The following is a 15,653-nucleotide window of genomic DNA, read 5'->3' as shown; positions in this document are numbered from 1 at the left end:
AGGGGTCAAAGAGGGTATAGTGGAGTATTTTCTTTCTCCACCAGGTAGACATACACACCTATTATTGCCACCCTCAGCGTCCATCGCCGGGTCACCATCTGGACAAGACCCGGGCCGGGACAACACCGGCGAACCTACTACATACTACTGCCCAACGACCATCTCACATGTTCTGTCTGATGATAAGATAAGATAAGATAAGATTTTCTTCGGCTTTTTAACCCCGGAGGGTTAGCCACCCAGGATAACCCAAGAAAGTCAGTGCGTCATCGAGGACTGTCTAACTTACTTCCATTGTGGTCCTCAATCTTGTCCCCCAGGATACGACCCACACTAGTCCACTAACACCCAGGTACCTATTTGCTGTTAGGTGAACAGGACAATAGGTGTAAGGAAATGCGTAGAAATGTTTTCACCCTCCGGGAATCGAATCCGGGGCTTCCGTGTGTGAAGCGGGAGCTTTAGCCACCAGTCTGGTCGGTGACCAGACTGGGACTCTAGACAGGTTTGTCCAATACTTTATAACTTCATCGCACACGTTGGTTTTAGAATGAAAAAAAGTGTCTTTGACTGCCGATGTGACCGACTTAGATGCTACAGTCACGTCGCTTAAATCTCTAAAGACTGTAAGTTGTTGGGGCGAGAATACTTGAGTTATACTAGTATATTACTGTATTATTTTTTTAATAAAAAAATATACTGGTATAGTACTAAGGGGTTATTGTGGCCGGGAATACCTGTTATACAGGAATACTACTCGGGGTTGCTCAGACCAGGTATACCTGGGTTATATTGGTATAAAACCACATAAAATACTTAATAAGCATTCAACAATAACTTGACAGAAATCATGAGACAAAGATCAAATATTTTTTAAGTATGAGAGTTTTGTTTCATATTAGACAAAAATGCATCTCTTTAAGAACGTAAGAAAGGAGGAGTACTGCAGTAGGCCTGTTGGCCCATACTAGGCAGTGCTTTCACAAATTTAACCCACTAGCAGAATAAACGCTACCCAAGCAATAAGTTTTGATAATTCTATTTACTCATGTTCAAGTCCCACTCACACTCCTTTCTTATGTTCTTATCCAACCCCTCTCACTCATATATTTATCCAACCTAAATTTGAAACTACCCAAGGTTTTAGCTTCAATAACCCTACTAGGCAGAATGTTCCACTTATCAACTACCTTATTTCCAAACCAATTCTTTCCTACATCCTTTCTAAATCTAAACTTATCTAATTTGAATCCATTATTGCGGTGTCTCTCTTGGAGAGATATCCTCAAAACCTTATTTACATCCCCTTTGTTAATACCCATCTTCCACTCATACACTTCGATCACGTCTCCCCTCATTCCTCGTCTTATAAGAGAATGAAATTTAAGGGACTTCAATCTTTTTTTCACACGGAAGACTTCTAATGATGTGTATTAATTTAGTCATTCTACGCTGAATGTTTTCTAACGAATTTAGTATATCAATTCTGTAATATGGAGACCAGAAATGAGCGTAATCTAGGTGAGGCCTTACTAATGATGCATGAAGCTGCAGTATAACCACTGAACTTCTGTTGCTTACACTTCTTGATATAAATCCCAGTAATCTATTTGCCTTATTAAGCACGCGTACGCACTGCTGTCTTGGTTTAAGGTTGCTGCTTATCATAACCCCCAAGTAATTTTTGCAATCTGTTTGGCTAACTTGTACATCATTTAACTTATAAGTACTAGGGTTATGGACACTCCCGAGCTTCAGAACCTTGCATTTATCTACACTGAACTGCACCTGCCACTTTTCTGACCAGGAATTGACTTTTTCTAAATCCTCCTGAAGTTCCGTGACATCTACGTTTGGTGTTTAAAATTTTTTAGAGTGGAATAAAAAAAAAGTTTAATTCCGTCAAGTTTATTCAGTCAAAATGTGCATTAGAAGTACAGGTGAAACAAATAAATAAATATATTTCAAGCAACAACAAATGATAATTTTATTTACTGGTAATGTAGACGAAGCAACAATTGGTGTAGCAGGTGATAACTGCTGCTGCAGCAACCGCAACAAACTCTATTAATGAAGCTCTTACAAGACCAATAAATACGGCAGCTGGCAAAGCAGCTGGTACAATCATACAATAATTGTTTCTTCCACAGCCACCTTGGCTGCTTGATCATAATCTGGTGACTAAGAATGATAACTTCTGCAATTTTTTATGTTAACCAGAATTTCCTGGTCCATCACCAGGAGGTCCAGGAGGACCAGGAGGTCCAGGAGGTCCAGGAGGTCCTGCAGCTCCAGCAGGTCCTGCAGCTCCTTGAGCTCCTGGAGTTCCGTTGGTACCGTTTATTCCAGGAGGTCCCTGAACTCCCGGCTGCCCTATTGGTCCTACAGGTCCTACTGCTCCAGTTGCTCCTGCAGGTCCAGGACTGCCTGCAGAACCAGCAGGTCCTATAGGTCCTGCAGGCCCAACCGGTCCTACAGGCCCTGAGCTTCCATTCGCCCCTGGTGGTCCTATTGGTCCTGGAACTCCTGGAACGCCTTGAAGACCTTGGCTACCATTAGCACCAGGAGGTCCTGGTTGCCCATTAGTACCATTGCTTCCAGGAGGACCTGGTAAACCAATCGAGCCTGGAACACCATTAACGCCAGGAATACCATCCATGCCATTGCTTCCATTTTGACCAGGAGGACCAGGAGGACCCTCATTGCCTTGCCTTCCTTCAGGTCCAAGAGGACCCACAGATCCAGGCACACCGGGAGCTCCAACAGCACCAGGGGCTCCAGGAGCACCAGTAGAGCCATCAGATCCCGGCTTACCAGATGGACCAGGAGCACCAGCAGATCCATTATATCCATTTGATCCAGGAACACCAGGAGACCCATCCTTTCCAGGAGGACCAGGAGAACCGGGAGCACCATCTGACCCAGAAGGACCACGGTCACCAGGAGAACCCTTTTCTCCAGAAGAGCCAGGAGAGCCAGGGGCACCAACAGGTCCAGGAGAACCATGAGTTCCATTAGAACCAGGAATTCCATCGATTCCAGGACGACCAGGAAAACCTGGTTCTCCAGTAGGACCAGGAGGACCAGGAGATCCAGGAACACCGGGAGAACCATCCTTTCCAGAAGAACCAGCCGCTCCGGATGCACCAGATGGACCAGGAGGTCCAGGAATACCTGGGGCACCTACGGGTCCTGCAGGGCCCTTAATAACATCTGTGTGCGACGACTCACTACCAGTACCTGCAAAGAACTTATGTTACACCTAAGACTGATAAAACAAGTGATTTCACAATAATGTTATTATCTTGATTCTATTAATAATAAATCGATCCTCGACTATCACTTACTCCTTTGATTAAAGGAGCGATAAACCCCTCAAGGGAGGTTCCTTGACGTCGGTGAGGGGCTCTTGATCTAGGGAATTGGATCTGTGCAACGGTTCCCTGAATTGAGCCTGATTACCTTCCATCCCCCCACATGCGCTGTATAATCCTAAGGGTTTAGCGCTCCCCATGATTATAATAATAATCCTTTGATTAAAATATAGTAAAGTGCATGGTATGAGGGCCAGCATCGATGTGAAGGTGGAATATAACAAACTGTCTACACTCACTCGAACTACAATTGCACGATCATAGTTAATTTCCTAAAGGATGTTTTACAATTAATAACGAGGATTTATAAGTGTGTGGAAGATATCTTGTGTTTGTGACGACAAATGAAAGAAAGTATTGAAGATTTTCTTCTGATACAATTTTTTTGGTATTGCTATTTAATTCACCATGTAACAAGATCAAGAGGATCCTATACCCTTCCTGGATGAATATGTAACACATGGATACACATATCATGTGAGTACATATATGACTAAGGAAGGAGTAAATAGGGATAAATTTGTTTTATCTCAGGTAAATAGAGTTAAAAAAGAAGTAACAGTAAATTTAAATAATCACTTATAGACAGAAACAAGGAGGATTTAATGTGCAAGTGAACAACAACATTTAAATAAAGGCGAGGAACTGCTTGACACATTTATGGATTTGGAAAATGCATATGGTAATACGAATAAATGGAATGGATAGGCTACAAAAGGCAAAAGAGAACTTTATGAAAGTAATGAGACTCAGGTATATGCATGGAGTTGGTATTATTAATACATACAACCATATACTTATAAGAGTACTCACAGCATTTTTCTTTTTTGGAGCAACCCTTGGCTTTGACCCTCCGACACTTGGACCTCTTCGACCCACACCATCCACCTAAGTCTTCACAGGTTTTGTCTCCATGTGCGCGCAACACACCAGATCTCATTTTCTTCAGTTTTCTCTTGCGCACCTTCAGCCTATCCGAATTTTCCGTATTTTTTGTATCGTGTTCATTATTCATCCGTTGGCGTTTTCCTTTCTTAATTGTCCTCTTTCTGTTTGTTTTATATATCTTGACGCCGTTGTCATCTGAAGAACAATAAATTTATTACTGGGATAAACGTATTTATACACATGAATGAACAGATGCGATCCCCACTTCTCTGCTCTTTTTTTTTTTTTTTTACACAGGGTTTGACAGGTTAAGGATCCCTAGCTTTATTGACAGCTATTTACAGGTTATGGATTCCTAACTTTATTGGCAAGCTAAGAGCTGTTACCTACATCAGCTCATTTGAAAGCATTTTTATTGTTATGAGACATACAAGTAGGAAACAGGATGAAGTTGGAGCCATCTGTGGGCCAACATTTTCATTTGATCAACTGACTTTATCTCGTTGACATCTTTATGCTGTACGAATGTGTTCCATACTCGAGTCATCCTGGGTATGTATGATCTCAGATGGAGTGATGTTCTGGAGAAGGGTACAGCCAGAGTGAAGCTGCTGCTTTCTGCCCGTCTTGTGGCATAAAAGCTTGTTTCACGCTGTCCTCGAAGTGGATCCAAGTGTGGTATTTTGACAATATTGGCCTTGTACATAACAGTAAGGCCACCCACATCCCTCCTATGTTGAAGGCTCTGCTGAAATGACAGATCTATCCAGGATGGGTCCAGGCGAGAGATAAGACGTCTTGCTCTGTTCTCTACTCTGTCAAGCAGTCGCAGATGAGAGGGGGGACAGGCAAACCAAGAAAGTGGAGCATACTCAAGGTGCGAGCGTACTTGTGCCTCGTACAGGATCTTGCAACCCCTACTGTCAAGCAGATGGGAGATACGGCGAAGTGCTGTAAGCTTCCTGGCTGCCTTGTTTGCAAGATTTACAACATGGTTCTTCATGGTTAGCTTGGAGTCAAATTTCACCCCAAGGATATCAACTTCTTCTCCAGGTGCCAACATCCTCCCATTCATCCTTACTACTGCACCAGCATTACCATCATGGTGCCTAGAGACGATCATCATTTGCGTTTTCTCAGGTGCAAATGTTACTTGCCATCTCTCTCTCTCTCTCTCTTTCTCTCTCTCTCTCTCTCTCTCTCTCTCTCTCTCTCTCTCTCTCTCTCTCTCTCTCTCTCTCTCTCTCTCTCTCTCTCTCTCTCTCTCTCTCTCTCTCTCTCTCTCAGAGAAGGCAGTAAACACTGTTTCTTACCAAAGACTGATGCACAGTCTCTGAAGACAGGCAGAAGACAGTCATTGTTAAAAGCGACTTATCAGTATATGTGAAAAAATACAGTTCCATTAGGCTCATTCCCAGGAGCAGCACCACTTGTGATACATGTACTAATTAAGACAACCACTTGTGATACATGTACTAATTAAGACAACCACTTGTGATACATGTACTAATTAAAACAACCACTTGTGATACATGTACTAATTAAGACAACCACTTGTGATACATGTACTAATTAAGACAACCACTTGTGATACATGTACTAATTAAGACAACCACTTGTGATACATGTACTAATTAAGACAACCACTTGTGATACATGTACTAATTAAGACAACCACTTGTGATACATGTACTAATTAAGACAACCACTTGTGACACATGTACTAATTAAGACAACCACTTGTGACACATGTACTAATTAAAACAACCACTTGTGATACATGTACTAATTAAGACAACCACTTGTGATACATGTACTAATTAAAGCAACCACTTGTGATACATGTACTAATTAAGACAACCACTTGTGATACATGTACTAATTAAGACAACCACTTGTGATACATGTACTAATTAAAGCAACCACTTGTGATACATGTACTAATTAAAACAACCACTTGTGATACATGTACTAATTAAGACAACCACTTGTGATACATGTACTAATTAAAACAACCACTTGTGATACATGTACTAATTAAAACAACCACTTGTGATACATATACTAATTAAAACAACCACGTGTGATACATGTACTAATTAAAACAACCACTTGTGATACATGTACTAATTAAAACAACCACTTGTGGTGCCATCCTGACAGCAGTGTGCAAAAAAATATATATAAATAAAAGGAATTAAAGGTTTGTATGATATCCTAACTAATGTGATTCCTAAAGCTTATTATTCTTTAGTTTTTCTAAAAATAATCTTCCTAGCAGGCGACTGTGCTCACGATGTATATAAGACGATGTATATAAGACATATTTCGTCCTCCAGTGACTATCAGTCTTATGATGGGAATGATCAAGCCGCTGGATGGCGAAATATTTTTCGTAATATCCTGGTCACCTCAAGTCTCTCTCTTGTATACCATTGTAATATTCATACCTGTTAGTGCTGATCTCTGACTTCGTGTAAGAGTTCCCCGGTTCTATCCTCATTTAATATTCCTTCATATATATATATATATATATATATATATATATATATATATATATATATATATATATATATATATATATATATATATATATATATATATATATATATATATATATATATATATATATATATATATATATATATATATATATATGCAGTAAGATCACAGTAAACAGGTGATTTCAGAATATGCAAAACAACCACTCTGAAAGAATAGAGAAATTCCAAGCGCTTTCGTGACTACTCATATTATCAAGGAACTATGAAAGTAAAGCATCCAAGGAAGCTATATAAGGGGTCTGGCCAGCAACTAAGACTGCAGGATAGGTCCTTTTGACAATAATATGTCCAGTGTGTTATAAATTTCCTTTGGGAAATATTCATATTATTTCAAAACTATTTTGACAATAATAGAATATTTCCATATTTAGATCCATTTATAATTAATAGAATTTGGGAAGAATTTAATAACACACTGGACAAATAATAATTTTTAAATTTTCTTGGGTAGAATAGTTTGTGGGCGAGTTGTGCAAAGGACCTATCCAAGTTGGGTTGGCGCCCGTCAGGTGTTTAACCGTTGTGGGATCTGATAGTGAGGTGCTGGCCAGACCCTTTATATAGCTTCCTTGGATGCTTTACTTTCATAGTTCCTTGATAATGTGAGTAGTCTTTGGCCTGCGCTTGGAATTTCTCTATTCTTTCAGAGTGGTTGTTTTGCATATATATATATAATATATATATATATATATATATATATATATATATATATATATATATATATATATATATATATATATATATATATATATATATATATATATATATATATATATATAATATATATATATATATATATATATATATATATATATATATATATATATATATATATATATATATATATATATATATATATATATAGTGCCGAACATGTAAAACTGGTCAATTAGCAAGAACTCATTTAAAATTAAGTCCCTTCTAAAATTCTCTCATACGTTTAAAGATATATTTTTTTCATTAATGTTAATGTAAAAACTTATAATTTTGCACCAAAAGGAACTTAAAAAACTTACCTAACCTTATTATAATAAGAGCAATTTATTTTAGCTTAACCCAGCTAAATATATTTTAGATTTGTTTATAATAATTTAATACTAAACAAACACAGTGAAATATATTTTTTTCGTTAGGTTCAGAATGATCTTGGCGAAATTATTGCATACACAAATTTTCACTTGTCCTATATGGCACGATGAACGTTGCTATTTAAGCCAAGATCGCAAGTTCTGCCTATTCGGCACGACATATATATATATATATATATATATATATATATATATATATATATATATATATATATATATATATATATATATATACATATATATATATAATGTCGTGCCGAATAGGTAAAATTGGTCAATTAGCAAGAACTCATTTAAAATTAAGTCTTTTCTAAAATTTTCTCATATACGTTTAAAGGTATATTTTTTTCGTATATGTTAATGTAAAAATTAATAATTTTGTACCAAAAGAATCTTAGAAAACTTACCTAACCTTATTATAACAAGCGCAATTTAATTTAGCCTAATCCAACTAAATAAATTTTAGATAAGTTTACAATAATTTAATAATAAACAAACACAATGAAATATATTTTTTCGTTAGGTTCAGAATGAGTTTTGCGAAATTATTGCATACACAAATTTTTGCTTGCCTTATTCGGCAAGAAGAGCGTTGAAAATCGCAAGTTTTACCTATTAAACAGTAAATGTATGAAAGACATTCATCATGAAGTTATAAATAAAGAAAATAGATCAGGTCAGCAAAAAAAGGGAGACAGCAGAGGGCAGCAAGGGACTAACTCCTTAAGGTCTATTATACTAATAGCAGGAGCGCAAGAAATAAGTTAGATGAGCTAAGATTAATTGCAAGTGCAGGAAACATAGATATTATTGCTATAACAGAGACCTGGCTCAATATGAAAGATAGAGAGATGCCCTCTGAATGTCACATACAAGGCTATAAATTATTCCACACTGACAGGGTCAACAGGAAGGGTGGTGGAGTAGCGATGTATGTCAGAGACAATTTAAATTGTTGTGTTAGACAAGATATAAAATTAGAAGCGTCAGCCACTGAATCTGGTTGGTTACAGCTTCTCGAGGGCCGTGAAAAACTAGTTTTGGGTGTGATTTACAGGGCCCCAAATCTTGATAGAGAGTGCAGTAAACTTCTATGGGATGAAATTCGTAAGGCCTCTACATACGAAAATGTTGTGATAATGGGAGATTTCAACTATAGACAGATTGACAGGAATTTTAGAATCAAGTGACTTTCTTGATACGATTCAGGATTGTTTTTTAAAATAGTTTATGACAGAGCCAACTAGAGGAAATAACCTGCTTGACTTGGTTCTTACCAGCAGGAAAACGCTAATTAATAATCTTGAGGTTAATGATGAGCTTGAGGAAAATGATCACAAATCAATCAGTTTTAATATATCATGGAATTCCCCTAATAATGGCAATCAAGTCTCTGTCCCTGACTTCCGCTTGGCTGATTTCATAGGACTGAAAAATTACTTGGGTGGGCTGAACTGGAATGACCTGACTATGGGTCAGGTAGGTGGTGATGATTGCCGATATGATGCTTTCCAGGGCATAGTTCTAGCTGCTCAGACAACTTATGTTCCAAATAAGGAAATCAGATCAAGCAAAAATTATCCTAAATGGATGAACAATAGATTAAAACATCTCATTGGTCAAAAGAGAGGCATATATAGGCAAATCAAAAGAGGAGAGGTGCAATTAAGAAATCAATATATTCAGTTAAAGAGAGAAATAAATAAAAAAAGGAATAAGAAAAGCCAAGAGAGATTATGAGGTTAAAGTTGCAAGGGAATCGAAGACTAACCCAAAAGAATTCTTTCAGGTATACAGAAGTAAGATCAGGGACAAGATAGGCCCACTCAAAAGTTACTCGGGTCAGCTCACAGACAGTGTTAAGGAAATGTTTAGAATTTTTAACACATACTTCCTCTCAGTTTTTACTCAGGAAGATACTAGCGATATTCCAGAAATAATAAATTATGTAGAACAGGATGATAATAAACTGTGCACGATTAGGGTCACAAGTGACATGGTTCTTAGGCAAATTGATAAATTAAAACCTAACAAATCCCCAGGCCCTGATGAACTGTATGCAAGGGTTCTAAAGGAATGTAAAGAGGAGCTTAGCAAACCTCTGGCTAATCTTTTCAGTATATCACTACAGACTGGCATGGTGCCAGGTAAGCGGAAAATGGCAAATGTGATACCTATTTTCGAAGCAGGTGACAGGTCCTTAGCTTCGAACTATAGATCAATAAGCCTAACCTCCATAGTGGGAAAATTTATGGACTCAGTTATTTGCCGAGGCAGTTCGTAGCCACCTTGAAAAGCACAAATTAATCAACGAATCTCAGCATGGTTTTACAAAGGGGCGTTCCTGCCTTACGAATTTATTAACTTTTTTCACTAAGGTATTTGAGGAGGTAGATCATGGTAATGAATATGATATTGTGTATATGGACTTCAGTAAGGCTTTTGACAGGGTCCCACATCAGAGACTATTGAGGAAAATTAAGGTACATGGAATAGGAGGAGAAATTTCTTCTTGGACAGAGGCATGGTTGACAAATAGGCAGCAGAGAGTTTGCATAAATGGGGAGAAATCAGAGTGGGGAAGCGTTACGAGCGGTGTTCCACAGGGGTCAGTGTTGGGCCCCCTGTTGTTCACAATCTACATAAACGACATTGATGAGGGCATAAAGAGCGACATAAGCAAGTTTGCCGATGACACCAAAATAGGCCGTCATATTCATTCTGACGAGGACATTAGAGCACTCCAGGAAGATTTGAATAGACTGATGCAGTGGTCGGAGAAGTGGCAGATGCAGTTTAATATAAACAAATGCAAAGTTCTAAATGTTGGACAGGAAAATAACCATGCCACAAATAAACTAAATAATGTCGATCTTAATATTACGGATTTTGAAAAAGATTTAGGAGTTCTGGTTAGCAGTAATCTGAAACCAAGACAACAGTGCATTAGTGTTCACAATAAAGCTAACAGAATCCTTGGTTTCATATCAAGAAGCATAAATAATAGGAGTCCTCAGGTTGTTCTTCAACTCTATATATCCTTGGTTAGACCTCATTTATATTATGCTGCACAGTTTTGGTCACCGTATTACAAAATGGATATAAATGCTCTGGAAAATGTACAGAAAAGGATGACAAAGTTGATCCCATGTATCAGAAATCTTCCCTATGAGGATAGACTGAGGGTCCTGAATCTGCACTCTCTAGAAAGGAGTAGAATTAGGGGGGATATGATTGAGGTGTATAAATGGAAGACAGGAATAAATAAAGGGATGTAAATAACGTGCTGAAAATATCTAGCTTAGAGTGGATGAGTGGAACAAACTCCCAAGTACAGTTATTGAGGCTAAAACGTTGTGTAGTTTTAAAAATAGGTTAGATAAATACATGAGTGGGTGTGGGTGGGTGTGAGTTGGACCTGATTAGCTTGTGCTACTAGGTCAGTTGCCGTGTTCCTTACAAGTGAACGAGACCTGACCTGACTAGGTTGGGACATTAGCTTAAGCCGGTTCGTGAGATACAGTGTTAATTTTGATATTTTTAAGCACACAAATAATATTAACAGTTTAAGAAGTATTGGCTAGTGTCGGCTGTTTTTAAACCGATACTTTGGCACAACCCTAATAGACAGATATCGTAAATGTGTCAGATTCTCCCACACGAAATATAAATCTTAAAATATATTCAATAAAAACGTAACAATGCTTCGTAACATCGGTACAACGTATCCCCGACAAGTGGGCTGTATTAAACCCACTCGTGAATGGAACGATGTACCAACAAACCCGTCACTGCATTGTCTGCTAAATACTAGGTTAAAGTCCTCACCGTGTACTGGAGAGATGCAGCAGACTTTGTCTGGCTTCCTGCAGTCGTGTTTAGACGTGACATTACAGCGTGTGGCCGGCAGGCAGCGTCCACCAGCCTCTCTACAGTCATTACCAGAATCCTGTACCAACAGTTTAATGAAAAATAAACATTACACTTGTCAGACTTTTCTCATATTATTGTGAAAGGTGAAAGGTGTAAAATTATCATATACTTAATATCACCATGTAAACTCATCAAGCAGTAAACAGAAGAGGTATCCAAAAAAATAATATTAGCTAGTTCAATTTAATTATTTCAGAATCGCTGTTCATGAACAATAGGCCACGAGGAATTTCTTTTATTTACTATCACATACTAAGCTTCTGAATATCGAAAATACTTTTTTTTTATAAATAGATTGTTGTCTTAAGTTCAGAACGATGAAGAAACATTATTTGATCAATAAATTTTGGAATTGGTGTTGGTTCAGTGGTTCCTAATTTCCCAACTTTACAATCGTCCATAGCAGAAAAATTTACAGAGACAAAATTAGGAAAAATACGATATTCAAGATTAATTATGGCAATCTTAGTGAGCTAGACAGGTTAGCACAGTGGTCAAGAGAAGATTTTGAAAACAATTGTCTAAAACATAAATACATAATATTTGTAAGGCCAATATAATGCCAGATTTTATTACTAGAAATTTTGAGTACAGAGCATCAGGAACACCGACGCTTCACCCTGTACAAGCCTACAGGCCTACAAAATACATAAGAGACGAAAATAAATTACAAAGGCTGAAGATCGTGACAGTTATGCTCTCACCATTACTAATAAACTATGTGAACGAAATTAAGACACATGTCCACCACTAGGATACTTTTTAATTAAGGAACAATTTCGCTCACTCAGATTATTATTATTATTATTATAATCAAGAGGGAAGCGCTAAACCCGTAGGATTATACAGCGCCTGGGGGGATGTGGAAGGCATTCAGGCTTATTTCGGGGAACTGGAGCACAGATCCAATTCCCTAAATCAAGAGCCCCTCACCAACATCAAGGAACCTTCCCTGAGGGGTCACTCACTCAGAGCTGCCGGTGCTGAACCTCAAACCTCCCATTTCCCCATGGCTATATGACCCCCCCCCCAAGCATGGGGTTAAGTTTTCTTTTTTTTGTTGGGATTATGAGGGACACTGACAGCTGACGCCGTATCGAGCCCGGCTTCCTGATGGTACTGGGAGGATTTGTTGCCCAAAGCTGGGCGATGCCCGAAGCTGGGCGATTCCCAAAGTTGGGCGATGCCCAAAGTTGGGCGATGCCCAAAGTTGGGCCATGAAAGGAGCAAAAGTTCATTTCTAAATAGAATTACAAACTTGAAATTTCCAATTAGATCCGGTGGACCCCTTTGGATTAACGTTCCCTCCCATGAATGTAATAATTGTTGCAAACCACAATTATTGTTATCCCACAATATACTAGCCACTACCATCAACAAGGTAGCTATGGGGTCCACAATAAACTAGCCACAACCATCAACAGGATGACTATGGAGTCCACAATATACTAGGCACTACCATCAACAAGGTAACTATGGGGTCCACAATAAACTAGCCACTACCATCAACAAGGTAACTATGGGGTCCACAATAAACCAGTCACTACCATCAACAAGGTAACTATGGGGTCCACAATAAACTAGCCACTACCATCAACAAGGTAGCTATGAGGTCCACAATAAACTAGCTACTACCATCAACAAGGTAACTATGGGGTCCACAATAAACTAGCCACTACCCTCAACAAAGTAACTATGGGGTCCACAATAAACTAGCCACTACCATCAACAAGGTAGCTATGAGGTCCACAATAAACTAGCTACTACCATCAACAAGGTAACTATGGGGTCCACAATAAACTAGCCACTACCCTCAACAAAGTAACTATGGGGTCCACAATAAACTAGCCACTACCATCAACAGGATGACTATGGAGTCCACAATATACTAGGCACTACCATCAACAAGGTAACTATGGGGTCCACAATAAACTAGCCACAACCATCAACAGGATGACTATGGAGTCCACAATATACTAGGCACTACCATCAACAAGGTAACTATGGGGTCCACAATAAACTAGCCACTACCATCAACAAGGTAGCTATGAGGTCCACAATAAACTAGCTACTACCATCAACAAGGTAACTATGGGGTCCACAATAAACTAGCCACTACCCTCAACAAAGTAACTATGGGGTCCACAATAAACTAGCCACTACCATCAACATGATGACTATGGAGTCCACAATATACTAGCCACTACCATCAACAAGGTAACTATGGGGTCCACAATAAACTAGCCACTACCATCAACAAGGTAGCTATGAGGTCCACAATAAACTAGCTACTACCATCAACAAGGTAACTATGGGGTCCACAATAAACTAGCCACTACCATCAACAAGGTAACTATGGGGTCCACAATAAACTAGCCACTACCATCAACAGGATGACTATGGAGTCCACAATATACTAGGCACTACCATCAACAAGGTAACTATGGGGTCCACAATAAACTAGCCACTTCGGTACCAATATCTCAACAATTTCGTTTTGGGGACCAACTTGTGGTTAACTAAATAAGTAATATAATTCGCTGTCTTTCCACATCTCTAGCAAGATATCTTCCTTAGATTATATATTTGAAAAACTAACTAAAGATTTACAAACCAGTCCTTTGCATTCTTAAGAATCCTTCAAAGAATTCGCTTGAGTCTGGATATATATTTTTTGTTTTAATATCAGTTATGATAACTATATCAGTATAGCTATAAACTTGACGAGTTTGTATGTATAATTTTGTGGGAAAACAAACAGGAAATAATAGCTAAAATTTTAATAATGCAAAAGTCTTTTACAGTTATTGGAAAGCTGTAAGCTGAGCTAAGTTAAATTTAAGCTGGAATCTTTTCTCATAATCTTAATTCTAATAAGCTTTAGAGGAGAGTAATTTTTAACTCCATTCGTATTTAGTAAACAAAATAATGTAATGAATAAGGAAACTGATGACTAAAACGAAGAAAAAGACGAGAAATTAACAGAGGAACAATCCAAACACACCTTGGAAATAGAAAACAAGGGAACCAAGACCTAACCAAGACAGCGAGAGCCACAATGTATGGCTCAGTGGTAGGAACAAACTTTGAGAACGACGTGAATGTGGCGACGCTCTGGAGCTCCAGATTCTCTTTATACACCAGTGAAGCTCTAATGCTTGTTAGCACTTAAAACTCCGACACGTAAGACTAACCTGAGCTTGTGTCCAAACAGCCACCACCGCCACCACCAGCAGCAACACTCTTAAAACCGCCACCATCTCCAGAAGATCAGTCGCGCCCTACTGGATTTTCGTGGAACCAACAACCCTTTTTGAAGCTTTGTCTTCTGTATAGTGCACATGCGCAATACCTAGACGCAGGTGTGAGAACATAAAGCCAAGGTAAATGAACTTTATCTAGACATATAATTTACTTTTCCCCGTGTATGAATTACGTGTCATATGTCATGTGCACACTTGAGCCTCTCGACTCGACCTATTACCCCCACCCCCCAAATAATTTATATTCATAATAACATTTTTGTATTTAATTTTTTTATTACAATTTGCAGTTACATATATTCTGCATTATTACGGATATAAAGAAAAACTTTAATATCGGTGAATAATTAGGTTAATGAAATAAATATTTTGCTAATTATATATAAATTAATAACCGTAATAATATTTACATTATTAATAACATTCTAAATTGAAGTAATCCTAAGAAGACAAGTGATAACAGTGAACAATTATTGTGATATGACATGCAAGATTTACGATTAGATTTTGTTACCGAAGTGGCTAGCTTATTGTGCAGCATAT

The 15,653-nt window shown here is 38.1% G+C and overlaps 1 protein-coding gene across 1 annotated transcript; it reads right to left on the bottom strand.

Annotated features, from left to right (window-relative positions):
• Window positions 1-1,902: 1,902 nt before the first annotated feature.
• LOC138855284 (collagen alpha-1(I) chain-like) lies at window positions 1,903-15,186 on the bottom strand. Its single transcript, XM_070103803.1, has 4 exons — window positions 15,042-15,186; window positions 11,743-11,863; window positions 4,188-4,457; window positions 1,903-3,240 (listed from the first exon to the last, which is right to left on the bottom strand). The coding sequence occupies exons 1-4, from the start codon at window positions 15,105-15,107 to the stop codon at window positions 2,213-2,215; spliced, it is 1,485 nt and encodes a 494-aa protein (XP_069959904.1). The 5' UTR covers window positions 15,108-15,186; the 3' UTR covers window positions 1,903-2,212.
• Between the last annotated feature and the right edge of the window lie 467 nt (window positions 15,187-15,653).

The sequence above is a fragment of the Cherax quadricarinatus genome, chromosome 5 (assembly GCF_038502225.1).
Source record: "Cherax quadricarinatus isolate ZL_2023a chromosome 5, ASM3850222v1, whole genome shotgun sequence".
NCBI lineage: Eukaryota > Metazoa > Arthropoda > Malacostraca > Decapoda > Parastacidae > Cherax > Cherax quadricarinatus.
The sequence above is the reverse complement of the archived record's forward strand: the minus strand, read 5'-3'. Positions and strand labels throughout refer to the sequence as shown.